This window comes from Bombina bombina, chromosome 1 (genome assembly GCF_027579735.1).
Source record: "Bombina bombina isolate aBomBom1 chromosome 1, aBomBom1.pri, whole genome shotgun sequence".
NCBI classification, from domain to species: Eukaryota; Metazoa; Chordata; class Amphibia; order Anura; family Bombinatoridae; genus Bombina; species Bombina bombina.
This window is the reverse complement of record NC_069499.1, coordinates 874275106-874303056: the sequence shown is the minus strand read 5'-3', so window position 1 is coordinate 874303056 and position 27951 is coordinate 874275106. Positions and strand designations below refer to the sequence as shown.

The 27951-nt window shown below is 40.2% G+C and overlaps 1 protein-coding gene across 2 annotated transcripts in view; it reads right to left on the bottom strand.

The window, feature by feature from the left end:
- LOC128646092 (rho family-interacting cell polarization regulator 1) overlaps window positions 1–27951 on the bottom strand; it is a 439097-nt gene that overhangs the window by 194361 nt on the left and 216785 nt on the right. For both annotated transcript variants that reach the window (XM_053699534.1, XM_053699533.1), the window contains exons 3-4: window positions 7420–7572; window positions 3520–3598 (exon numbers count right to left, since the gene is read on the bottom strand). In XM_053699534.1, coding sequence (XP_053555509.1) covers window positions 3520–3598; window positions 7420–7572 — 232 coding nt within the window. The remainder of the gene's footprint in view (window positions 1–3519; window positions 3599–7419; window positions 7573–27951) is intronic.

Below are 27951 nucleotides of genomic sequence, written 5' to 3'. Positions count from 1 at the left end.
CGCCATACCGGCGCGAAAATGAGGCTCTGACTATGATTAGGGAAAGCCCCTAAAGAATAAGGTGTCTAAAACAGTGCCTGCCGATATAATCATATCAAAATACCCAGAATAAATGATTCCTCAAGGCTAAATATGTGTTAATAATGAATCGATTTATCCCAGAAAAAGTCTACAGTCTTAATAAGCCCTTGTGAAGCCCTTATTTACTATCTTAATAAACATGGCTTACCGGATCCCATAGGGAAAATGACAGCTTCCAGCATTACATCGTCTTGTTAGAATGTGTCATACCTCAAGCAGTAAGAGACTGCACACTGTTCCCCCAACTGAAGTTAATTGCTCTCAACAGTCCTGTGTGGAACAGCCATGGATTTTAGTTACGGTGCTAAAATCATTTTCCTCATACAAACAGAAATCTTCATCTCTTTTCTGTTTCTGAGTAAATAGTACATACCAGCACTATTTTAAAATAACAAACTCTTGATTGAATAATAAAAACTACAGTTAAACACTAAAAAACTCTAAGCCATCTCCGTGGAGATGTTGCCTGTACAACGGCAAAGAGAATGACTGGGGTAGGCGGAGCCTAGGAGGGATCATGTGACCAGCTTTGCTGGGCTCTTTGCCATTTCCTGTTGGGGAAGAGAATATCCCACAAGTAAGGATGACGCCGTGGACCGGACACACCTATGTTGGAGAAAAGAAGGAAAGAAAGAAGGAAAGAAAGAAAGAAGGACAGAAAGAAGGAAGGACAGAAAGAAAGAAGGACAGAAAGAAAGAAGGAAAGAAGGAAGGAAGGAAGGAAGGAAGGAAGGAAGGAAGGAAGGAAGGAAGGAAGGAAGGAAGGAAGGAAGGAAGGAAGGAAGGAAGAAGGAAAGAAAGAAAGAAAGAAAGAAAGAAAGAAAGAAAGAAAGGAAGGAAGGAAGGAAGGAAGGAAGGAAGGAAGGAAGGAAGGAAGGAAGGAAGGAAGGAAGGAAGGAAGGAAGGAAGGAAGGAAGGAAGGAAGGAAGGAAGGAAGGAAGGAAGGAAAGAAAGAAAGAAAGAAAGAAAGAAAGAAAGAAAGAAAGAAAGAAAGAAAGAAAGAAAGAAAGAAAGAAAGAAGGAAAGAAAGAAAGAAAGAAAGAAAGAAGGAAAGAAAGAAGGAAAGAAAGAAGGAAAGAAAGAAGGAAAGAAAGAAGGAAAGAAAGAAGGAAAGAAAGAAGGAAAGAAAGAAGGAAAGAAAGAAAGAAAGAAAGAAAGAAAGAAAGAAAGAAAAAAAGAAAGAAGGAAAAAAAGAAAGAAGGAAAGAAAGAAAGAAGGAAAGAAAGAAAGAAGGAAGGAAGGAAGGAAGGAAGGAAGGAAGGAAGGAAGGAAGGAAAGAAAGAAAGAAAGAAAGAAAGAAGGAAAGAAAGAAGGAAAGAAAGAAAGAAAGAAAGAAAGAAAGAAAGAAAGAAAGAAAAAAAGAAGGAAAGAAAGAAGGAAAGAAAGAAGGAAAGAAAGAAAGAAGGAAAGAAAGAAAGAAAGAAAGAAAGAAAGAAGGAAAGAAAGAAAGAAGGAAAGAAAGAAAGAAAGGAAGAAGGACAGAAAGAAAGAAGGAAAGAAAGAAAGAAGGAAAGAAAGAAAGAAAGAAGGAAAGAAAGAAAGAAGGAAAGAAAGAAAGAAAGGAAGAAGGACAGAAAGAAAGAAGGAAAGAAAGAAAGAAAGAAAGAAAGAAAGAAAGAAAGAAAGAAGGAAAGAAAGGAAGAAGGACAGAAAGAAAGAAGGACAGAAAGAAAGAAGGAAGGAAGGAAGGAAGGAAGGAAGGAAGGAAAGAAAGAAAGAAAGAAAGAAAGAAAGAAAGAAAGAAAGAAAGAAAGAAAGAAAGAAAGAAAGAAAGAAAGAAAGAAAGAAAGAAAGAAAGAAAGAAAGAAAGAAAGAAAGAAAGAAAGAAAGAAAGAAAGAAAGAAAGAAAGAAAGGAAGGAAGGAAGGAAGGAAGGAAGGAAGGAAGGAAGGAAGGAAGGAAGGAAGGAAGAAAGAAAGAAAGAAAGAAAGAAAGAAAGAAAGAAAGAAAGAAAGAAAGAAAGAAAGAAAGAAAGAAAGAAAGAAAGAAAGAAAGAAAGAAAGAAAGAAAGAAAGAAGGAAAGAAAGAAAGAAAGAAAGAAAAAACAAATATATAGTCTCATGTTAAATTAGTTCTTATACAAGGTGCTGTAAGGAATGACAACGCAAAAACTCAGGCCTAGTTTCTTTTAAAGGGACACTGAACCCAAATGTTTTCTTTCGTGATTCAGATAGAGCATGAAATTATAAGCAACTTTCTAATTTACTCCTATTATCAAATTTTCCTCATTTTCTTGGTATCTTTATTTGAAATGCAAGAAGTTTAGATGCCGGCCCATTTTTGGTGAACAACCTGGGTTGTTCTTGTTGATTGGTGCATAAATTCATCCACCAATAAAAAAGTGTTGTCTAGAGTGCTGAACTAATAAAAAAGCTTAGATGCCTTCTTTTTCAAATAAAGATAGCAAGAGAACAAAGAAAAATTGATAATAGGAGTAAATTAGAAAGTTGCTTAAAATTGCATGCTCTATCTGAATCACTATAGAAAAAGTTTGGGTTCAGTGTCCCTTTAAGGTGCTAAAGTTTGGAAACAGATGGTAACATAAAAATTCTCCATAGACTTTTTTTTTTACAACCATTTTCCAAATTTTACCAACTCAATGGAACTAGGCCTCAGTTGGTCAGGAAATCTGCAAAATGATTACCTAGACAGGTAGACCAGTTAAAAAAATGATCTTTTATGGTATTAAAGGGACATTATACACTAGATTTTCCTGTGCATAAATGTTTTGTGGATGATCCATTTATATAGCCCATCTAGGAGTGTTTTTGTAACAATGTATAGTTTTGCTTATTTTTTTATAACATTGTTATGACTTTCAGACTCCTAACCAAGCCCCACAGTGTCAGATGTATACACGCGTTTACAGACTACTGTTTATGTTATCTGTCTCTTCATATGCAGGGAATTGGGGGAGGGAAAAGTGTCTGCTCTTCTTGTTTTTCCAGCCCCTAACAGTGGGTGTCCCTGTCAACCTTATCAACAGTGCTAAACTGGGAGCTTCTAAGTATGTTTTTAAAAGATCCATTTATACTGGATTTTTAGATCAGTGTCTGTGCATATTATGCTTTATAGTAGTGTCTATTACATGCAGTTATATGAAAATTGGTGTATACTGTCCCTTTAAAAGAAGACAGAGTAAAATTACATTGTCATCTCCAGGAAAGTCTTTTTGACATTACTAAAACATGTTGCTTCCATGTAATGTTGACATTTTTGGTATCAAATAGAACATATCTCCTACTAGGGAGAATGTTTGTATAAATGGTGGCATAGGCCCAGATGTACCCAATACATTTTTTTTTATCAAACAAGTAGCTCAGGAGCCATTCGAAGCAAGATTTCACAAGAATTCAAGAAAAACAAAATAACTGTTTAACCCTTTGTGTGGCTTTAGATAAAAAAAATTTGAATTGCAGTAAATATTTTGGGTACTTACCAGTCTGGAATTCCTTTTAGACTCACGGATCTGAGTGCTCATTTTCTCCATTTCCATTTGGTGGACTTCCAGGTATGCTCTATAAACAGGAAGAGTGACCCAGTGTGAGGGAAAGAGACTATTGTAATGCTAAATTCAGGACACAATGGTGTTCTACAGTAGGATTAATTGCAATTCTTGCACTACATCCACAATATAAAATTTAGCAAGAGGAAATCATTCCAGATACACAAATTATAGACCATTAAATTATTAGGCTTGGCCTGTAATCTACACTTTAATGGACAATAAATGCTTAGAAAAAAAACCCACATGTAATGTTCATTGTTAACTTTGCCTGTTGTATGTGTAATTTAAAGGAACATTGTACACTAGATTTTTCTTTGCATTAATGTTTTATAGATGATCCATTTATATAGCCCACACAGGTTTTTTTGTTTTGTTTGTAAATCTGTATAGTTTTCCTTATTTTTAAATAACATTGTGCTGATTTTCAGACTCCTAACCAAGCCCCAAAGTTCTAGAAGTATACTGTTGTCTACCTACTCTCGCTTGCTCCTGTTTGTCTAAAGGGTATTTTCATATGCAGAGGAGAGAGGTTGTCTGCTGTTTTTGCTTTACTGACCATTTCAGTGGGTGTCCCAGCCTAACCTTTTCAACAGTGATAAACTGGGAGCTTCTAAGTAAATTTTTAAAAGGTTTTATACTGGATTTTTAAAGTATAGTATTCTTTATAGTGTCTATTACATGCAGTTATATGAAAATTTATGTATTCTGTCCCTTTAACTATAATAAACAAAATTTATGCTTACCCGATAGATCAATTTCTTTCAGGATGGTGAAAGTCCACAAGTCATCATGTGTGGGAATGCTCCTCAGAAAGGGAATTCCCACATGTGATAACTCGTGGACTCTCCCCATTTGATGCTGATGAAAGATAAAAAAAAATACTGCCCCAGAGAGGCTTAGTGTGCACCCTGTAGGATCTACAAAGTGATTGCTTGATCAGTTCAGTAGCTCATTTAAACCTGTCCCTAACTGAGATAGATCGCTAAAGGAGATAAGGTACACACATACATTACAAAGGGTGTGTACTGCAAACTATTACAACTTTAGCTGCAAACTATTACAACTTTAGCTAACAGTTCTTTTAAAGCATTTATTTTACATGCATATGCAGGGATTACATGCTGGTATAAACTATTAATTTATAGAATACTCTAATGTCCCTTTAAAGGACAATTAAATACAATTGACTTGCATAATCAACAGATGCATACTAAGACAACAATGCAATAGCACTTCAAATGAGTAGTAGATTTTTGCCTGACAAATTTCAGTTAGTTCAATTTTCCTTCCCCCCCTGCATCATATGTAAGTCATCAGCCAATCACAAAATGCGCATACGTATACACTGTGAACTCTTGCATATGCTCAGTGGGAGTTGGTGTCACAGAGAGCATGCATATAAAAAGACTGTGCACTATTTGATAATGGAAGTGAATTGGAAAGTTATTGAAAATTGCATGCTCTATCTGAAGTTTGACTTTAGTGGGTTAATTTAGATGTTTTTTACTGTAAACATATTTATTAAAGGGACACTGAACCCAAATTTTTTCTTTCACGATTCAGATAGAGTGTGCAATTTTAAGCAACTTTCTAATTTACTCCTATTGTCAATTTTTCTTTGTTCTCTTGCTATCTTTATTTGAAAAATAAGGCATCTAAGCTAAGGAGCCAGCAAATTTGTGGTTCAGAACCATGAACAGCACTTGTTCATTGGTGCTGTCCAATCAGCAAGGACAACCCAGGTTGTTCACCAAAAATGGGCCGGGATCTAAGCTTACATTCTTGCTTTTCAAATAAAGATACCAAGAGAATGAAGAAAATTTGATAATAGGAGTAAATTAGAAAGTTGCTTAAAATTGCATGCTCTATCTGAATCACAAAATAAAAAATTTGGGTTCAGTGTCCCTTTATAATATATAATATGATGTACTCTTGCTTATTGTTATAATGTGAATAGAGGATACGATGCACATTATCAACTTCTCACTTATTTTGCAAGAATTATCCACAAGTGTGTTAAAGGGACATAAAATCCAAAAATGTTCTTTCATGATCCAGATAGATAGAGTTGCATAAAAGGTTACAAGCAAATACATCAGAGTATACTTATAGGTACAAGAATATACAATTGTAAATAACTTTCCAATCAACTTCCATTATCAAATTGTCTTTGTTTTCTCGTTATCCTTTGTTAAAAAGCAGGAAGGTAAGCTCAGGAGTGTGCACGTGTCTGCAGCACTATATGGCAGCAGTTTTGCTGCAATGTTATACATCAGGAAACGCTCTAGATAGCAGCACTATTTCCTGTTATGTAGTGCTCCAGACGTGTATGCTGCTGCCTATCTAGATATCTCTTCAACAAAAAATAACATGAGAATTAGGCAAATTTCATAATAGAAGTAAAATGGAAACTTTTTCGAAATTGTATTCTATTTGAATCTTAAAAGAAAAATGTTGGCTTTCATGTCCCTTTAAGTTATGGTGTATTACCACACTTCTGTCAGAGTATTTTCACTCTTGTAATAAAAACCAGCAATTGTTTTTTTTTTGTTTTGTTTGTTTTTTAACAGCCAGGGTCTCCCACCTCTCGTCTGATTTGAAACAGCCAATCCAGACTTGTAGCCACTGTCATTTTGTTAAAGGGATAGTAAACACCAAATATGTTATTGTTTAAAAAGATAAATAATCCCTTTATTTACCATTCCCCAGTTTTGCACAACCAACACTGTTATATTAATACACTGTTTACCTCTGTAATTACCTTGTATCTAAGCTTCTGCAGACTGCCTCCTTATCTCAGATCTTTTGACAGACTTGCATTTCAAGCAATTAGTGCTGACTCCTAAATAACTCTACGTGCATCAGCACAATGTTATTTATATGAAACACGTGAACTAACACCCTCTAGCTGTGAAAATCTGTCAAATGCATTCAGATAAGAGGGGGCCTTCAAGGGCATAGAAATTAGCACACAAGCCTACCTAGGTTTAGCTTTCAACTAAGAATAGCAAGAGAACAAAGCAAATTTGATGATGAACGTAAATTGGAAAGTTGTTTAAAATTATAAGCCCTATCTGAATCATGAAAGTTAAATTTTGACTTTATTATCCCTTTAAAAGTAGCTTTTTAAAAGTATCTTGTCTTATTATGTTTGCCGAGGCCAGTTAGGGACTAATATAAATGAGATACTATAATGACACTGTGTAGAATTAGCAGAGTAAGGCTTGTGAAGTCTGGACATTAAACACCCCAAGATTGCAATATAAAATATGTAATTGTGTATATTAAAAATACTGTACAATTTAATATAATTATTTATTTTGTCCCCCTTTCCTGTTATTTAACTGAAAATTGTGGGCTTTTTAATTTCTCCTAGAAGTGGAACTGCAGATTCTAGACTTAACGCTGCTATATTCCACAGAGTCATTGGTTGCACACTGTAGAGACTTCATTTATAAAGGAAACCTAGGTTACAACATTGCAGGTTATGGCATTATCCCATTGCTTTATGGCCACTTAAACTATACACTTATTTTTTAATATATACACATCTAATATCTATCTATCTGTACACACATATACACACATATATATATATATATATATATATCTCTGTTGAAGCGCATGTGAACATGCGCGAAATGCGTCATATCTAGCACCCCTTGCACACCTGTGTTAGTGCTACCCACTCTGTGTTTGAATAAACCACTTGGCATTCGAAGTTCCCGGTTCCTCGTTTTTCTTCAAGTATTATATATATATATATATATACACACACACACACATACTTTATACTATTTCAGAACCCAGCCAAAAGCTGTAAACCCTTACCCCAAACCCTTCTTCAGGGCATCGTACACCTCGTCCACTCTGTCAGGCTGAGGCACCTTAGGTGGAGGAGATTTGTGCGACATTGAAAACATTCTTCGAACTCTGGAGCCAGACTTCCGAGAGACAGTTGGAGTATGAAAGGCCGGCAAATGCCTAAATAAACGAGAGAAAAAAGAAAGAAAGAAAAAATTAAACTCAATCTATGGAGAGGACTATCTTTATCATGTATGGTGCCAGCTGTACCACTCAATCCAATTTCATGTGGCATTTCAACAACTTAAAAACGGTAACACATCTATTTATGGTGTCTGCAGAAATTTTACCTCATGATGGTAATAGTCTCAGGAACGTCAGTGGTTCTTTTAAACTCATGTAACTGTGTACATAGTAGTAGCTGTGCATATTGAATCCACTGGCATTTATGGCTGGTCTGGCAAAATCAGTTTTCCTGCTCTAAACCGGTCAAGTGGCCGAAAGACAACAGTTATGCCAATACAGATCCCTAAAGTTATTTCAAACTAAGTTATATGACCAGGCGGCAACTAAACAGGTCAGACAAATCATGTCTGATATCAAAATAATCAATTGGGTCCCAAAATATAACTGGACATAATTATATTTTCAATAAAGCTTACTGTTCAAAATATTATAATGTTTTTATGATAATTTCAGCCTCGTCTTGGACGATGGTTTATTTCCTGCCAAAAGAGGAAACTACCCTTTTGTCCACCCTGGGCTAGAAACTGGAGATTAACTCAAAGTGGGTTTAAATGTATACTGTGAAAAATACATTTGCTATCCATTTGTGATACCAAAGAAAGTTGCATGGATGGACGCAAAAAAATACAGACGACTAGAAGTAAAGCTGAAACAAAAGCCTGAAATAAAGGAACAACATTAGAGGCAACAGACGCAGGCCTGGAAATGTGCCTTTTTCATGTGGGTGTTCAATGTTACAATTAAATGGAATCATTTTTTGCAGATGTGTATAAATCTGTATATTATATCTGTATAAATCTTTATATTACAGAGTTAAAAAAAAAAATCCTGGTCCCAGGGAACTGCTAATGTCAGTCCGCCAGCCCTTTCGTACATCTAATACTGAAGCATGTAAACATCTCAGTTTACACCTTAGCTAAGGACGTTTCTTAAAGGCTTGTCTGTTGCAAGTAGGATATATTCAGATTCCCAATGTTGAAAGTTTATACAAAGCAAGGCTAAAATAACATAGAAATTGAGAGATCTCCAGAATCCCATATTGCTTGAGTTTTCTTTCATATTATGTCACAGGAAATATGAATTTGATCTATAATTTTCCCCCCTCATTTGAAACATTGATCCTTAGAGAGGTATCTAAGGGAATACACACGTGACAAAGGGCTGAATGCCCTTTTAAGGGCAATGCCCATACAAATGCCCCTTTAGGGGCAATGGGTAGTATAGGTTTTATTTAGACTTAGGGAGGTTGGTTGGGTGGGGGTTGGGTGGGGGTTTTTACTGTTGGGGGGACTGTAATTTTTTGTTAGTAAAAGAGCTGTTTAACTTTGGGCAATGCCCTACAAAAGGCCCTTTTAAGGGCTATTGGTAGTTTATTGTAGGTTAGGGGATGTTTATATTTTTTTATTTTTATAGGGCTATTAGATTAGGTGTAATTGTTTTTATTTTTGATAATTACGTTTATTTTTTGTAATTTTAGAGTTTTTTTTATTTTTCGTAATTTTAGTGTTTCTTTTTTGTAATGTTAGATTTTTTTAAATTTTTTCGTAGTTGTTTTTTTTTAAAAATTTGTCATTTAGGTTTTTTATTTTTTCGCAGTGTTTCTTTTTTTTTAATCATGTGAATTATGTTTTTTAAGTGGTAAGTTTTAATTTAAGATAGTAATATTGCAACTTTTAATTTAAAGTTAGGGGGTGTTAGGTTTAGGGGTTAATAGTTTAATTTAGTGTTGTGCAATGTGGGGGGCTTGCGGTTTAGGGGTTAATAGCGTTATGTAGTGTTGGCGATGTGGGGGAACGGTGGAATAGGGGTTAATAACTTTATTTAGCGTCAGCGATGTTGGGCAGCAGTGGATTAGGGGTAAACTTTATTTAGTGTCAGCGATGTCGGGGAGCGGCAGATTAGGGGTTAATAACTTTAGTGTTGGCGATGTCAGGGACCAGCGTATTAGGGATGTTTAGTCTAGGGGTTTATGTTAGGGTGTTAGGTTTAAACTTAATTTTCTTTTCCCCATTGACAATAATGGGGTTGCGTTACGGCGATTTGCCATTCCGAGATCGCAGGTGTTAGTTTATTTCTAACACTCTTTCCCCATTGATGTCTATGGGGGAAAGCGTGCACGAGCACGTAAACTCAGCCCTTGGCTTTTGTGTGGTATGAAGCTTAAATGCACTATACCGCACAGCGCAAGGACGTTTTTCAGTAACTCGTAATGGCAATGCTATGGAAAGTGCGGTACCGCTCATTTTATTGCGTTCTTTATGCACCCGGTATAGTGCAAAACTCGTAATCTAGCCGAGTGTTTGTTAATGCAGCGCTTTAACAGTAAAGGGACATGAAAAACAGAATTTATGTTTACCTGATAAATTACTTTCTCCAACGGTGTGTCCGGTCCACGGCGTCATCCTTACTTGTGGGATATTCTCTTCCCCAACAGGAAATGGCAAAGAGCCCAGCAAAGCTGGTCACATGATCCCTCCTAGGCTCCGCCTTCCCCAGTCATTCGACCGACGTAAAGGAGGAATATTTGCATAGGAGAAATCATATGATACCGTGGTGACTGTAGTTAGAGAAAATAAATCATCAGACCTGATTAAAAAACCAGGGCGGGCCGTGGACCGGACACACCGTTGGAGAAAGTAATTTATCAGGTAAACATAAATTCTGTTTTCTCCAACATAGGTGTGTCCGGTCCACGGCGTCATCCTTACTTGTGGGAACCAATACCAAAGCTGTAGGACACGGATGATGGGAGGGAGCAAATCAGGTCACCTAGATGGAAGGCACCACGGCTTGCAAAACCTTTCTCCCAAAAATAGCCTCAGAAGAAGCAAAAGTATCAAATTTGTAAAATTTGGTAAAAGTGTGCAGTGAAGACCAAGTCGCTGCCTTACATATCTGATCAACAGAAGCCTCGTTCTTGAAGGCCCATGTGGAAGCCACGGCCCTAGTGGAATGAGCTGTGATTCTTTCAGGAGGCTGTCGTCCGGCAGTCTCATAAGCCAATCTGATGATGCTTTTAAGCCAAAAAGAGAGAGAGGTAGAAGTTGCTTTTTGACCTCTCCTTTTACCAGAATAAACAACAAACAAGGAAGATGTTTGTCTGAAATCCTTTGTAGCCTCTAAATAGAATTTTAGAGCACGAACTACATCCAAATTGTGCAACAAACGTTCCTTCTTTGAAACTGGATTCGGACACAAAGAAGGCACGACTATCTCCTGGTTAATATTTTTGTTAGAAACAACTTTCGGAAGAAAACCAGGTTTAGTACGCAAAACCACCTTATCTGCATGGAACACCAGATAAGGAGGAGAACACTGCAGAGCAGATAACTCTGAAACTCTTCTAGCAGAAGAAATTGCAACCAAAAACAAAACTTTCCAAGATAATAACTTGATATCAACGGAATGTAGGGGTTCAAACGGAACCCCCTGAAGAACTGAAAGAACTAAATTGAGACTCCAAGGAGGAGTCAAAGGTTTGTAAACAGGCTTGATTCTAACCAGAGCCTGAACAAAAGCTTGAACATCTGGCACAGCCGCCAGCTTTTTGTGAAGTTAAACAGATAAAGCAGAAATCTGTCCCTTCAAAGAACTTGCAGATAATCCTTTCTCCAAACCTTCTTGAAGAAAGGATAGAATCTTAGGAATTTTTATCTTGTTCCATGGGAATCCTTTAGATTCACACCAACAGATATATTTTTTCCATATTTTATGGTAGATTTTTCTAGTTACAGGCTTTCTGGCCTGAACAAGAGTATCAATGACAGAATCTGAGAACCCTCGCTTTGATAAAATCAAGCGTTCAATCTCCAAGCAGTCAGTTGGAGTGAGGCCAGATTCGGATGTTCGAACGGACCTTGAACAAGAAGGTCCTGTCTCAAAGGTAGCTTCCATGGTGGAGCCGATGACATATTCACCAGATCTGCATACCAAGTCCTGCGTGGCGACGCAGGAGCTATCAAGATCACCGATACCCTCTCCTGTTTGATCCTGGCTACCAGCCTGGGAATGAGAGGAAACGGTGGGAACACATAAGCTAGGTTGAAGCTCCAAGGTGCTACTAGTGCATCCACTAGAGTTGCCTTGGGATCCCTGGATCTGGACCCGTAGCAAGGAACCTTGAAGTTCTGACAAGACGCCATCAGATCCATGTCTGGAAAGCCCCACAATTGAATTATTTGGGCAAAGATTTCCGGATGGAGTTCCCACTCCCCCGGATGAAATGTCTGACGACTCAGAAAATCCGCTTCCCAATTTTCCACTCCTGGGATGTGGATTGCAGACAAGTGGCAGGAGTGAGTCTCCGCCCATTGAATTATTTTGGTCACTTCTTCCATCGCCAGGGAACTCCTTGTTCCCCCCTGATGGTTGATATACGCAACAGTCGTCATGTTGTCTGATTGAAACCGTATGAATTTGGCCTTTGCTAGCTGAGGCCAAGCCTTGAGAGCATTGAATATCGCTCTCAGTTCCAGAATATTTATCGGGAGAAGAGATTCTTCCCGAGACCAAAGACCCTGAGCTTTCAGGGGTTCCCAGACCGCGCCCCAGCCCACCAGACTGGCGTCGGTCGTGACAATGACCCACTCTGGTCTGCGGAAGCTCATCCCTTGTGACAGGTTGTCCAGGGTCAGCCACCAACGGAGTGAATCTCTGGTCCTCTGATCTACTTGTATCGTCGGAGACAAGTCTGTATAATCCCCATTCCACTGACTGAGCATGCACAGTTGTAATGGTCTTAGATGAATTCGCGCAAAAGGAACTATGTCCATTGCCGCGACCATCAAACCTATTACTTCCATGCACTGCGCTATGGAAGGAAGAAGAACAGAATGAAGTACTTGACAAGAGCTTAGAAGTTTTGATTTTCTGGCCTCTGTCAGAAAAATCCTCATTTCTAAGGAGTCTATTATTGTTCCCAAGAAGGGAACTCTTGTTGACGGAGATAGAGAACTTTTTTCTACGTTCACTTTCCACCCGTGAGATCTGAGAAAGGCCAGGACAATGTCCGTATGAGCCTTTGCTTGTGGTAGAGACGACGCTTGAATCAGTATGTCGTCCAAGTAAGGTACTACTGCAATGCCCCTTGGTCTTAGCACCGCTAGAAGGGACCCTAGTACCTTTGTGAAAATTCTTGGAGCAGTGGCTAATCCGAATGGAAGTGCCACAAACTGGTAATGCTTGTCCAGAAAGGCGAACCTTAGGAACCGATGATGTTCCTTGTGGATAGGAATATGTAGATACGCATCCTTTAAATCCACCGTGGTCATGAATTGTCCTTCCTGGATGGTAGGAAGAATTGTCCGAATGGTTTCCATTTTGAACGATGGAACCTTGAGAAATTTGTTTAGGATCTTGAGATCTAAGATTGGTCTGAATGTTCCCTCTTTTTTGGGAACTATGAACAGATTGGAGTAGAATCCCATCCCTTGTTCTCCTAATGGAACCGGATGAATCACTCCCATTTTTAACAGGTCTTCTACACAATGTAAGAATGCCTGTCTTTTTATGTGGTCTGAAGACAATTGAGACCTGTGGAACCTCCCCCTCCTTGGGGGTAGCTCCTTGAATTCCAGAAGATAACCTTGGGAGACTATTTCTAGCGCCCAAGGATCCAGAACATCTCTTGCCCAAGCCTGAGCGAAGAGAGAAAGTCTGCCCCCCACCAGATCCGGTCCCGGATCGGGGGCCAACATCTCATGCTGTCTTGGTAGCAGTGGCAGGTTTCTTCTTAAAAGTATTGCACACCAAATTTGAAAGCTTTAACTCTTAAAATAACGGAACCGGAGCCGTTTTATATTTAACCCCTATACAGTCCCTGGTATCTGCTTTGCTGAGACCCAACCAAGCCCAGAGGGGAATACGATACCAAATGACGCCTTCAGTAAGCTTTTTCTATGTATCTGAGCTCCTCACACATGTATCTGCATGCCTTGCTTCCCAAAAACAACTGCGCATTAGTGGCGCGAAAATGAGGCTCTGCCTATGATTAGAGAAGGCCCCCAGTGAAAAAGGTGTCCAATACAGTGCCTGCCGTTTCTTTAACATAATTCCCAAGAATAAAATAACTCCTCAAAGCTATAAACTATTAAAAATGCTTATAAATCAATCGTTTTAGCCCAGAAAAATGTCTACCAGTCTTTAAAGCCCTTGTGAAGCCCTTTATTCTTATTTAATAAAAATGGCTTACCGGATCCCATAGGGAAAATGACAGCTTCCAGCATTACCAAGTCTTGTTAGAAATGTGTCATACCTCAAGCAGCAAAAGTCTGCTCACTGTTTCCCCCAACTGAAGTTAATTCCTCTCAACAGTCCTGTGTGGAAACAGCCATCGATTTTAGTAACGGTTGCTAAAATCATTTTCCTCTTACAAACAGAAATCTTCATCTCTTTTCTGTTTCAGAGTAAATAGTACATACCAGCACTATTTTAAAATAACAAACTCTTGATTGAAGAATAAAAACTACATTTAAACACCAAAAAACTCTAAGCCATCTCCGTTGAGATGTTGCCTGTGCAACGGCAAAGAGAATGACTGGGGAAGGCGGAGCCTAGGAGGGATCATGTGACCAGCTTTGCTGGGCTCTTTGCCATTTCCTGTTGGGGAAGAGAATATCCCACAAGTAAGGATGACGCCGTGGACCGGACACACCTATGTTGGAGAAACCAACATTTTTGTTTAAACTTGAATGGCCTATCTTAATCATGAATTTTTTTTTTTTTAAGTTTCATGTCCCTTTAAGGGATCGATTTATCAGAGGCTTCACCAGCCTTCGCGCCCCTACGACTGCAGGTTCTCACAAGAGAACCTACAGTCTGTATTTAAGAAGCAGCGGTCATCAGACCGCTGCTTTTTAGGTGGCAAATTTCAATCTCCCTGGTCTCGTCTGACCGGGGAGATTGGCAGCTTCTGGCCCCAATTGATTGGCTGTGCGTGGGCGGCGTTGCACAAGAGCAAAATTGCATTCTTGTGCAATGCTGAATTTTGGCAGCGGAATTCAGCCCGCCAGAGGTGAGCTGCAGGAGACAGGGGTGCATATGTACGCCCCTGTCCACCGTAGCTTGATACATCGACCCCTTAAGTATACAGTTGTGGAGTGCAATAATCAGAATAGATTTACATGCATCATAAAGAGTAGAGGTCCCTGCCTTTGAGTTACTGTAAGCTGTAAACTATCTTTACATAACACGATCAACAGGACAGGTGGACTCGTGAGCTTACCCTTAAATTTGAAGGTATGTACATTTCCCTTACAAATTGTACAATATGCCCATGGTTTCATTCACAAAGCTATTCAGCTTGCAACTGAGGTTATTGAATATTGGTTAAAAAGCTAAATCTATGGTAAATTGTATCAATGGAAGTTATTGAGGATTAGTCCAGAAGAATGGTGTAATTCAAGAATACTCAATCAAAGACAAAATCAAAGACAAAAGAGCAATTTATCCATTACAATTTCAATAATTCAAAATGAATTTGCAATTCTGTTGAAAAAGCAGAAGTTTCCTTATTCCTTGGTGCAGCAACAATTATATATTAGAGTGTTAGAACTGTATTGCATAGAAAAACAAATCAAAAGGTAACTATATAAATATCAAATAAGTTGACATTTTATCTGAACCTTTATCATGTAGATGCAATAAATAAATTTTACTTTGTCTATTGGACAAGAAAATATTTGAACAAAAAGACACACAGAAGTCAATTTGACAATCACGATTATGAAAAAGCAGCAGTTAAAAACATGTTTAAAAAAAATATAGCTGAGGAACACAAAGCAATGTTAATAACCTAAAATAATTAAGAATAATGTGCACTGAGTAACGGGACTTTGTGAATCAAAGGGAGTTATTGTGAAGGCGTATACCTAATCTAACAGCGAAGTTATATCCCAGTGAGTAATAATGAGTTTTGGGAGGTAAAAATAAAAGATTGTTTTGCATGGCATTCGCTTGGATACATTTGCAACAAAACAGTGATTGGAAAAAATCCTGATGCCTTATACACACCCTTTGTGTGTGGATTATATCTTTCTACAAAAAGAGAATACTTTTTTTTTTTTTTTTTTTTTTTTTTTAAATATATTAATAGTATAGATAAGATATCTTTCAGGGAATTTGAAAGTCCACCATAAAACATTGGAAAATAAGCAATAAAAAAATATATTGCACAGTGCGCCCCTTAAAGGGTCAGATTACAAGTGGAGCACTAACATTTGCACGCGAGCGATAAGGGGTTTATTGCTGGTGTTTGCGCTCGTCGGATTTACCACTGGTATTACGAGATGAAAGTAAACGCGTTGCTTGAGTGGAATAATTATTTACACTAGAATGATTACCGCGTCCTAAAGAGCTCTGGTTAACTTTCACGAAACAAAAAAGTTGCACAAAACACATCAAAAATATTACAATAAAATATTGCACACAAAAGTTATATTTTTTTTCAAAGATATGAGATCTCAGGTGTTAGAAGAAAAAAAGGCAGACAAAGGGCTTTAACATTGCGATACATACATATGCACCTCTAAAAATGTATGTATGTGTATATACCGGTATATACACATATAAACACAAATACATATGTACACATATATATGACTCCTATGTAAGTGCATTGTAGCCATTTACAGTTAAGTAGATGAAGACATGAAAAAACATAATTTATGCTTACCTGATAAATGTATTTCTCTTGTAGTGTATCCAGTCCACGGATCATCCATTACTTGTGGGATATTCTCCTTCCCAACAGGAAGTTGCAAGAGGATCACCCACAGCAGAGCTGCTATATAGCTCCTCCCCTCACTGCCATATCCAGTCATTCGACCGAAACAAGCCGAGAAAAGGAGAAACCATAGGGTGCAGTGGTGACTGTAGTTTAATTAAAATATAGACCTGCCTGAAAAGGACAGGGCGGGCCGTGGTCTGGATACACTACAAGAGAAATAAATTTATCAGGTAAGCATAAATTATGTTTTCTCTTGTTAAGTGTATCCAGTCCACGGATCATCCATTACTTGTGGGATACCAATACCAAAGCTAAAGTACACGGATGATGGGAGGGACAAGGCAGGAACTTAAACGGAAGGAACCACTGACTGTAGAACCTTTCTCCCAAAAACAGCCTCCGAAGAAGCAAAAGTATCAAATTTGTAAAATTTGGAAAAAGTATGAAGGGAAGACCAAGTTGCAGCCTTGCAAATCTGTTCAACAGAGGCCTCATTTTTAAAGGCCCAGGTGGAAGCCACAGCTCTAGTAGAATGAGCTGTAATCCTTTCAGGAGGCTGCTGTCCAGCAGTCTCATAGGCTAAACGGATTATACTCCGAAGCCAAAAAGAAAGAGAGGTTGCCGAGGCCTTCTGACCTCTCCTCTGTCCAGAGTAAACAACAAACAGGTTAGATGTTTGGCGAAAATCTTTAGTAGCCTGTAAGTAAAACTTCAAGGCACGGACTACGTCTAGATTATGCAAAAGACGTTCCTTCTTTGAAGAAGGATTAGGACATAATGATGGAACAACAATCTCTTGATTGATATTCTTGTTAGAAACCACCTTAGGTAAAAACCCAGGTTTTGTACGCAGAACAACTTTATCTGAATGAAAGATCAGATAAGGAGAATCACAATGTAAGGCAGATAACTCCGAGACTCTTCGAGCCGAGGAAATAGCCATCAGAAAAAGAACTTTCCATGAAAGAAGTTTGATATCAATAGAATGAAGGGGTTCAAACGGAACTCCTTGAAGAACTTTAAGAACCAAGTTTAAGCTCCATGGAGGAGCAACAGGTTTAAACACAGGCTTAAGTCTAACTAAAGCCTGACAAAATGCCTGAACGTCTGGAACTTCTGCCAGACGCTTGTGTAAAAGAATAGACAGAGCAGAAATCTGTCCCTTTAAAGAACTAGCTGATAATCCTTTGTCCAAACCCTCTTGGAGGAAGGACAATATCCTAGGAATCCTAACCCTACTCTATGAGTAATTCTTGGATTCACACCATTGAAGATTTTTACGCCATATCTTGTGGTAAATTTTCCTGGTGACAGGCTTTCGTGCCTGTATTAAGGTATCAATTACTGACTCGGAGAAGCCACGCTTTGATAGGATCAAGCGTTCAATCTCCATGCAGTCAGTCTCAGAGAAAGTAGATTCGGATGATTGAAAGGACCTTGTATTAGAAGGTGTTGTCTCAGAGGCAGAGTCCATGGTGGAAAGGATGACATGTCCACTAGGTCTGCATACCAGGTCCTGCGTGGCCACGCAGGCGCTATCAATATCACCGATGCTCTTTCCTGTTTGATTTTGGCAATCAGACGAGGGAGCAGAGGAAACGGCGGAAACACATAAGCCAGGTTGAAGAACCAAGGCGCTGCTAGAGCATCTATCAGTGCCGCTTCTGGGTCCCTGGACCTGGATCCGTAACAAGGAAGCTTGGCGTTCTGGCGAGACTCCATGAGATCCAATTCTGGTTTGCCCCAACGGAGAACCAATTGAGCAAACACCTCCGGATGGAGTTCCCATTCCCCCGGATGAAAAGTCTGACGACTTAGAAAATCCGCCTCCCAGTTCTCTACACCTGGGATATGGATCACTGACAGGTGGCAAGAGTGAGTCTCTGCCCAGCGAATTATCTTGGAGACTTCTGACATCGCTAGGGAACTCCTGGTTCCCCCTTGATGGTTGATGTAAGCCACAGTCGTGATGTTGTCCGACTGAAATCTGATGAACCTCAGTGTTGCTAGCTGAGGCCAAGCCAGAAGAGCATTGAATATTGCTCTTAACTCCAGAATATTTATTGGGAGGAGTTTCTCCTCCTGAGTCCATGAACCTTGAGCCTTCAGGGAGTTCCAGACTGCACCCCAACCTAGAAGGCTGGCATCTGTTGTTACAATTGTCCAATCTGGTCTGCGAAAGGTCATACCCTTGGACAGATGGGCCCGAGATAACCACCAGAGAAGAGAATCTCTGGTTTCCTGATCCAGATTTAGTAGAGGGGACAAATCTGTGTAATCCCCATTCCACTGACTGAGCATGCATAATTGCAGCAGTCTGAGATGCAGGCGCGCGAATGGCACTATGTCCATCGCCGCTACCATTAAGCCGATTACTTCCATGCACTGAGCCACCGTGGGGCGCGGAATGAAGTGAAGAACACGGCAAGCATTTAGAAGTTTTGATAACCTGTACTCCGTCAGGTAAATTTTAATTTCTACAGAATCTATTAGAGTCCCTAGGAAGGAAACCCTTGTGAGAGGAGAGAGAGAACTCTTTTCTTCGTTCACTTTCCACCCATGCGACCTCAGGAATGCCAGAAATATCTCTGTATAAGATTTGGCAATTTGAAAGCTTGACGCCTGTATCAGGATATCGTCCAGGTAAGGAGCCACCGCTATGCCTCGCGGTCTTAGGATCGCCAGAAGTGAGCCCAGAACCTTTGTAAAAATTCTTGGGGCTGTAGCCAACCCAAATGGAAGAGATACAAATTGGTAATGCCTGTCTAGAAAGGCAAACCTCAGGAATTGATGATGATTCTTGTGAATCGGAATGTGAAGGTAGGCATCCTTTAAGTCCACTGTGGTCATGTACTGACCCTCTTGGATCATGGGTAAAATGGTTCGAATAGTTTCCATCTTGAATGACGGAACTCTGAGGAATTTGTTTAGGATCTTTAAATCCAAAAATGGTCTGAAGGTTCCCTCTTTTTTGGGAACCACAAACAGATTTGAATAAAACCCCTGTCCTTGTTCCGTCCGCGGAACTGGATGGATCACTCCCATTACAAGGAGATCTTGTACGCAGCTTAGGAATGCCTCTTTCTTTATCTGGTTTGCAGATAATCTTGAAAGGTGAAATCTCCCTTGTGGAGGAGAAGCTTTGAAGTCCAGAAGATATCCCTGAGATATGATCTCCAACGCCCAGGGATCCTGAACATCTCTTGCCCACGCCTGGGCGAAGAGAGTCTGCCCACTACTAGATCCGTTGTCGGATAGGGGGCCGCTCCTTCATGCTGTCTTAGAGGCAGCAGCAGGCTTTCTGGCCTGCTTGCCCTTGTTCCAGGACTGGTTAGGTTTCCAGGCCTGCTTGGATTGAGCAAAAGTTCCCTCTTGTTTTGAAGCAGAGGAAGTTGATGCTGCACCTGCCTTGAAATTTCGAAAGGCACGAAAATTAGACTGTTTGGCCTTTGATTTGGCCCTGTCCTGAGGAAGGGTATGACCCTTACCTCCAGTAATGTCAGCAATAATTTCTTTCAAACCAGGCCCGAACAAGGTCTGCCCCTTGAAAGGAATGTTGAGTAATTTAGACTGACCAGGATTTGAGCCATAGCGCCCTACGCGCCTGGATGGCGAATCCGGAATTCTTAGCCGTTAGTTTAGTCAAATGAACAATGGCATCAGAAACAAATGAGTTAGCTAGCTTAAGAGTTCTAAGCTTGTCAACAATTTCAGTCAATGGAGCTGTGTGGATGGCCTCTTCCAGGGCCTCAAACCAGAATGCAGCAGCAGCAGTGACAGGGGCAATGCATGCAAGGGGCTGTAAAATAAAACCTTGTTGAATAAACATTTTCTTAAGGTAACCCTCTAATTTTTTTATCCATTGGATCTGAAAAAGCACAACTGTCCTCAACCGGGATAGTGGTACGCTTTGCTAAAGTAGAAACTGCTCCCTCCACCTTAGGGACAGTCTGCCATAAGTCCCGTGTAGTGGCATCTATTGGAAACATTTTTCTAAATATAGGAGGTGGGGAAAAGGGCACACCGGGCCTATCCCATTCCTTACTAATAATTTCTGTAAGCCTTTTAGGTATTGGAAAAACATCAGTACTCACCGGCACTGCATAGCATTTATCCAGCCTACACAATTTCTCTGGCACTGCAATTGTGTCACAGTCATTCAGAGCAGCTAATACCTCCCCGATTCAGAGACGTCACCCACAGACTGAAGCTCTCCGTCCTCAGGTTCTGCATATTGTGACGCAGTATCAGACATGGCTCTTACAGCATCTACGCGCTCTGTATCTCGTCTAACCCCAGAGCTATCGCGCTTGCCTCTCAATTCAGGCAATCTGGATAATACCTCTGACAGGGTATTATTCATGATTGCAGCCATGTCCTGCAAAGTAATCGCTATGGGCGTCCCTGATGTACTTGGCGCCATATTAGCGTGCGTCCCTTGAGCGGGAGGCGAAGGGTCGACACGTGGGGAGAGTTAGTCGGCATAACTTCCCCCTCGACAGACCCCTCTGGTGACAATTCTTTTATAGATAAAGACTGATCTTTACTGTTTAAGGTGAAATCAATACATTTAGTACACATTCTCCTATGGGGCTCCACCATGGCTTTTAAACATAATGAACAAGTATCCTCTGTTTCAGACATGTTTGTACAGACTAGCAATGAGACTAGCAAGCTTGGAAAACACTTTAAAGCAAGTTAACAAGCAATATAAAAAACGTTACTGTGCCTTTAAGAGAAACAAATTTTGTCAAAATTTGAAATAACAGTGAAAAAAGGCAGTTACACTAACAAAATATTTACAGTGTATGTAACAAGTCAGCAGATCATTGCACCCACTTGCAAATGGATGATTAACCCCTTAATAACAAAAACAGAATAATAAATGACAAAAACGTTTTTTAAACACAGCCACAACAACTGCCACAGTCTACTGTGATTGTTACCCTCCTCAAACACAACTTTGAAGCCTTTTGAGCCCTTCAGAGATGTCCTGTATCATGCAGAGGGAAGCTGAATGTCTCTGTCAGTATTTTTATCTGCACAGAAAAGCACTAAAATAGGCCCTTCCCACTCATATTGCAACAGTGAAAAGCTTCAGGAAACTGTTTCTAGGCAAAAATCAAGCCAGCCATGTGGAAAAAAACTAGGCCCCAATAAGTTTTGTCACCAAACATATATAAAAACGATTAACATGCCAGCAAACGTTTTATATTACACTTTTATAAGAGTATGTATCTCTGTTAATAAGCCTGATACCAGTCGCTATCACTGCATTTAAGGCTTAACTTACATTAATCCAGTATCAGCAGCATTTTTCTAGCAAATTCCATCCCTAGAAATATATTAACTGCACATACCTTATTGAAGGAAAACCTGCACGCCATTCCCCCTCTGAAGTTACCACACTCCTCAGAATATGTGAGAACGGCAGTGGATCTTAGTTACTTCTGCTAAGATCATAGAAATCACAGGCAGATTCTTCTTCTAATGCTGCCTGAGATGAAACAGTACACTCCGGTACCATTTAAAAATAACAAACTTTTTATTGAAGTTAAAAAACTAACTATAATACACCACTCTCCTCTTACTACGTCCATCTTTGTTGAGAGTTGCAAGAGAATGACTGGATATGGCAGTGAGGGGAGGAGCTATATAGCAGCTCTGCTGTGGGTGATCCTCTTGCAACTTCCTGTTGGGAAGGAGAATATCCCACAAGTAATGGATGATCCGTGGACTGGATACACTTAACAAGAGAAAACATTTATGCAATATTCATATTAAATAAAGTGTTATACTATGTATTTACTGTAAATATTTCACATTCCTATGTTTTGCACATAGCAGAATATTTTCTATGTATTTTTAAATAGATATTCCTATATATAATCTGTATATGTCTATACCTATATATAATTATCTATCTAGCTATCTATCTATAGATAAATATATTGTGCAAAAAAAAACATCATATATATATATATATATATATAGAAATATTTATGAATAAATAGAACATATTCTGTTACGTGAAGAACATTGGAATGTGAAATATTCATATTTTCATGTTGGATAAGTGCACTTGAGAATATGCGATTGTGTTTTGAGCGAGAGTGGCGTGTTAGTTTTTCCCCCCTCTTTTTTTGGTCCATTGACTTGGTGCAATGCGTGAACGACTGAATGCACACGCAATATTCTGCTTTTTTGCACTCGTCAGGTTAATGTGCGAGGCAAAACAGTTTGCTTTCAACCATTTAATATGAGTGCAACACAACACGTGCAAAAAGTACACTTCTAGTGCAGTTAAAGGGACACTGAACCCACATTTTATCTTTTGTGATTCAGATAGAGCATGCAATTTTAAGCAACTTTCTAATTTACTCCTATTATCAAATTTTCTTCGTTCTCTTGCTATCTTTATTTGAAAAAGAAGGCATCTAAGCTAAGGAGCCAGCCAATTTTTAGTTCAGCACTCTGGACAACACTTGTTTATTGGTGGGTGGATTTGTCCACCAATCAGCAAGAACAATCCAGGTTGTTCACCAAAAATGGGTCGGCATCTAAACTTACATTCTATTTGATAATAGGAGTAAATTAGAAAGTTGCTTAAAATTGTCATGCTTTATCTGAATCCCGAAATAATTTTTTTGGGTTCAGTGTCCCTTTAACCCCTTAATGACAGAGGACGTGCAAAGGTATGTCATCCAAAAAACTACCCTTAACGACAAATGACGTACCTGGCACGTCCTCTGCTGTTTGAAGCGCTGGAAGTGATCATGATTGCTTCCAGGGTATTGTAGTGATGCATCGATATTGAGGCATCACTGCAATCCCCTATTTTACCCACCAATGCAGAGCTCTGTAGCCCTCTCTGCATCGGCCATTGATGCTAACGTTCGTTGGTGGGTGCTGCTTCTGGGAGGAGGGTGGTGGTCGGTCCGATCATGTTAGCATCCGGATCCTATTTGCCTATGATGATCGCCGTTGTCGGTGGTGGTGTCCGAGGGGGGGGGCGTGTGCCAAATATGCACTGATCCAAAAAAAAAAAAAAATGACCGATGCAGATGGAGGGGGGAGCTCTGATGTTTTGTAAGGGATCTGGGAGGGATGTAGATTATTGAGTGGGGGGCAGCTATACTACAGAAAACAAATGTTTGATATAAAAAAAAAATTTTTGGCAGGCAACTGGTAGAGGGGGGAGGGTTAGAGAGATGTATGGGGGAATCAGGGAGGTTGGGGGCTAAGGGGGGATCCATCACTGCAGACTGTATGTAAAAAATTTTTTTAAATATATATATATATATATATATATATATATATATATATATATATATATATATATATATATATATATATATATATATATATATACATATACACACACTAAAAAAATAAAATAAATGTTTTTTTATTTCAGTACTGGAAGAATTTCTGCCAGTACTTAAGATGGAGGTGACAATTGTGAAGTGGGGGAGGGAAGAGAGCCGTTTGAGAGGGGTCAGGGAGGGATCAGGGGGTGGGATGGAGGCTGATCTCTACACTAAAGCTAAAAATGAACTCTACAAGCTACCTAATTAACCCCTTCACTGCTGGGCATAATACAAGTGTGGTGCGCAGCAGCATTTAGCGGCCTTCTAATTACCAAAAAGCAACGCCAAAGTCATATATGTCTGCTATTTCTGAACAAAGGGGATCCAGGAGAAGCATTTACAACCATTTATGCCATAATTGCACAAGTTGTTTGTAAATAATTTCAGTGAGAAACCTAAAGTTTGTGAAAATATTTGTAAGAAGTGAGCGATTTTTTTATTTGATCGCATTTGGCGGTGAAATGGTGGCATGAAATATATCAAAATGGGCCTAGATCAATACATTGGGATGTCTTCTAAAACAAAATATATGGGATATTCAGGGATTCCTGAAAGATATTAGTGTTACAATGTAACTAGCGCTAATTTTGAAAAAACAGAATTTATGTTTACCTGATAAATTTCTTTCTCCTACGGTATATCCGGTCCACGGCTTCATCCTTACTTGTGGGATATTCTCAATCCCTACAGGAAGTGGCAAAGAGAGCACACAGCAAAGCTGTCCATATAGCTCCCCTCAGGCTCCGCCCCCCCAGTCATTCGACCGACGGTTAGGAGAAAAAGGAGAACCATAGGGTGCAGTGGTGACTGTAGTTTATAAAAAATAAATTTAAACCTGACTAAAAAGCCAGGGTGGGCCGTGGACCGGATACACCGTAGGAGAAAGAAATTTATCAGGTAAACATATGCTAACAGATGCTATGACTACGGCACAGGTAGCCGAAACGCGTCAGCAGCATTAGTGGCCACCATCCTGTATCTATGCACTTTGCTGAAGTGTGTTCGTTGCATGTTAACGTTGGAGTTGCTGTTTTTAATGGAATAAAGTAAAGTTTTTGTGAAGCACCAAGTTGTATCGGTTCTCCTCTGTACCTTTGATGTTTGTTGTCTACTCCAAGCCAATGAGGATACCGTTTACGGACTCCAGACCAAGCCCCCTCACCCGCCCTATTGGATTGCACAGCGGATCTACACTGTGACGTCAGACGCCGACTGGAAGCGGCTACACGGTCTCACTGAAGTCGAGGACACCTGCATGCTTGAACAGGGGAGCAGTTAGAGGTACTGCACTGCTTCCCCAGGACCGAGCGCAGACATGGACTCGTGAGTAAAACCGGTGTTATAACCGCTCTCTTCATTATTTATATGTATGCACCTACTGTATAGGGTGAGGGGTGAAGCTTTATCCTAATACACACACGGAAGGGAGAAAATAACTTTGTCTTTCTTAAACATAAATTCTGTTTTCTCCTACATTGGTGTATCCGGTCCACGGCTTCATCCTTACTTGTGGGAACCAATACCAAAGCTTTAGGACACGGATGAAGGGAGGGAACAAGTCAGGTAACCTAAACGGAAGGCACCACTGCTTGCAAAACCTTTCTCCCAAAAATAGCCTCCGAAGAAGCAAAAGAATCGAATTTGTAAAATTTGGCAAATGTATGCAGTGCTGTTCAACAGAAGCCTCATTCTTGAAAGCCCAAGTGGAAGCCACAGCTCTAGTAGAGTGAGCTGTAATTCGTTCAGGAGGCTGCCTTCCAGCAGTCTCATAAGCCAACCGGATGATGCTTTTCAGCCAGAAAGACAGAGAGGTCGCAGTCGCCTTTTGACCTCTCCTCTTACCAGAATAGACGACAAACAAGGACGATGTTTGTCTGAAATCTTTAGTTGCTTTTAGGTAAAACTTCAAAGCACGAACCACATCGAGATTGTGTAACAGACGTTCCTTGTTAGAAGCTGGGTTAGGACACAGAGAAGGAACAACTATTTCCTGGTTAATATTCTTATTGGAAACCACTTTAGGAAGAAAACCAGGTTTGGTACGTAAAACAACCTTATCTGTATGAAACACCAGATAGGGTGAATTACACTGCAAAGCAGACAATTCAGAAACTCTTCTAGCGGAAGAGATAGCAACCAAAAACAAAACTTTCCAAGATAGTAACTTAATATCTATGGAATGTAGAGGTTCAAACGGAACCCCCTGAAGAACTGAAAGAACTAGATTTAGACTCCATGGAGGAGTCACAGGTCTGTAGACAGGCTTGATTCTGACTAAAGCCTGCACAAACTCCTGAACATCTGGCATTGCTGCCAGACGTTTGTGTAACAAAACAGACAGAGCTGATATCTGTCCTTTTAAGGAACTAGCTGACAAACCTTTCTCCAATCGTTCTTGGAGAAAAGCTAAAATCCTTGGAATCCTAATCTTACTTCATGAGTAACCCTTGGATTCGCACCAACAAAGATATTTCCGCCATATCTTATGGTAAATTTTCCTAGTGACAGGCTTTCTAGCCTGAGTCAGGGTATCTATAACTGAATCCGAAAACCCACGCTTAGCTAGAATCAAGCGTTCAATCTCCAAGCAGTCAGCTGCAGAGAGACTAGGTTTGGATGTACGAATGGACCTTGAATTAGAAGGTCCTGCCTCAAAGGTAGCTTCCATGGTGGAACCGATGACATATTCACCAGGTCTGCATACCAGGTCCTGCGTGGCCACGCAGGAGCTATCAGAATTAACGAAGCCTTCTCCTGTTTGATCCTGGCTACTAGCCATGGGAGAAGAGGAAACGGTGGAAAGACATAAGCTAGATTGAACGACCAAGGCGCTGCTAAGGCATCTACCAGTGTCGCCTTGGGATCCCTGGACCTGGACCCGTAACATGGAACTTTTGAGTTCTGACAAGACGCCATCAGATCCAGATCCGGAATGCCCCATAGTTGAGTTAACTGGGCAAAAACCTCCGGGTGAAGTTCCCACTCCCCCGGATGGAAAGTCTGACGACTCAGATAATCCGCTTCCCAGTTGTCCACTCCTGGGATGTGAATTGCTGATAGATGGCAGGAGCGATCCTCTGCCCATTTGATGATCTTGGATACCTCTCTCATCGCCAGGGAACTCTTCGTTCCCCCCTGATGATTGATGTACGCTACAGTCGTCATGTTGTCCGACTGAAATCTGATGAATCTGGCCTCCGCTAGTTGAGGCCATGCCTGGAGCGCATTGAATATCGCTCTCAATTCCAATATGTTTATCGGGAGAAGAGATTCTTCCCGAGACCATAGGCCCTGAGCCTTCAGGGACTCCCAGACCGCGCCCCAGCCCAAAAGACTGTCGTCGGTCGTGACGATGATCCACACCGGTCTGCGGAAACTCATTCCCTGAGACAGGTGATCTAGAGACAGCCACCAGAGGAGTGAGTCTATGGTTTTCTGGTCCATTTGAATCTGGGGAGACAAGTCTGCATAATCCCCATTCCACTGTTTGAGCATGCACAGTTGCAATGGTCTTGAATGAATTCGAGCAGAAGGAACCACGTCCATTAGTCCTATTACCTCCACGCACTGAGCTATGGAGGGCTGAGGAATGGATTGAAGAACTCGACAAGCGTTCAGAAGCTTTAACTTCCTGACCTCTGTCAGAAAGATCTTCATTTCTACGGAGTCTATTATTGTTCCCAGAAAGGGAACCCTTGTGGACGGGGACAGGGAACTTTTTTCTATGTTCACCTTCCACCCGTGAGATCTGAGAAAGGCTAGAACAATGTCTGTATGAGCCCTTGCTTTGGGAAGGGACGACGCTTGTATTAGAATGTTGTCTAGGTAAGGTGCTACTGCAATGCCCCTCTGCCTTAGCACCGCTAGAAGGGACCCTAGCACCTTTGTGAAAATTCTGGGAGCAGTGGCTAATCCGAACGGAAGAGCCACGAACTGGTAATGTTTGTCCAGAAAGGCGAACCTCAAGAACTGATGGTGATCTTTGTGGATAGGAATATGCAGGTACGCATCCTTTAAGTCCACGGTAGTCATGTATTGACCCTCCTGGATCGTTGGTAAAATTGTCCGAATGGTTTCCATTTTGAATGATGGAACTCTGAGGAATTTGTTTAGAATTTTTAAGTCCAGAATTGGCCTGAAAGTTCCTTCTTTATTGGGAACTACAAACAGTTTTGAGTAAAAACCCAGTCCTTGTTCCGCTGTTGGAACTGGGTGTAT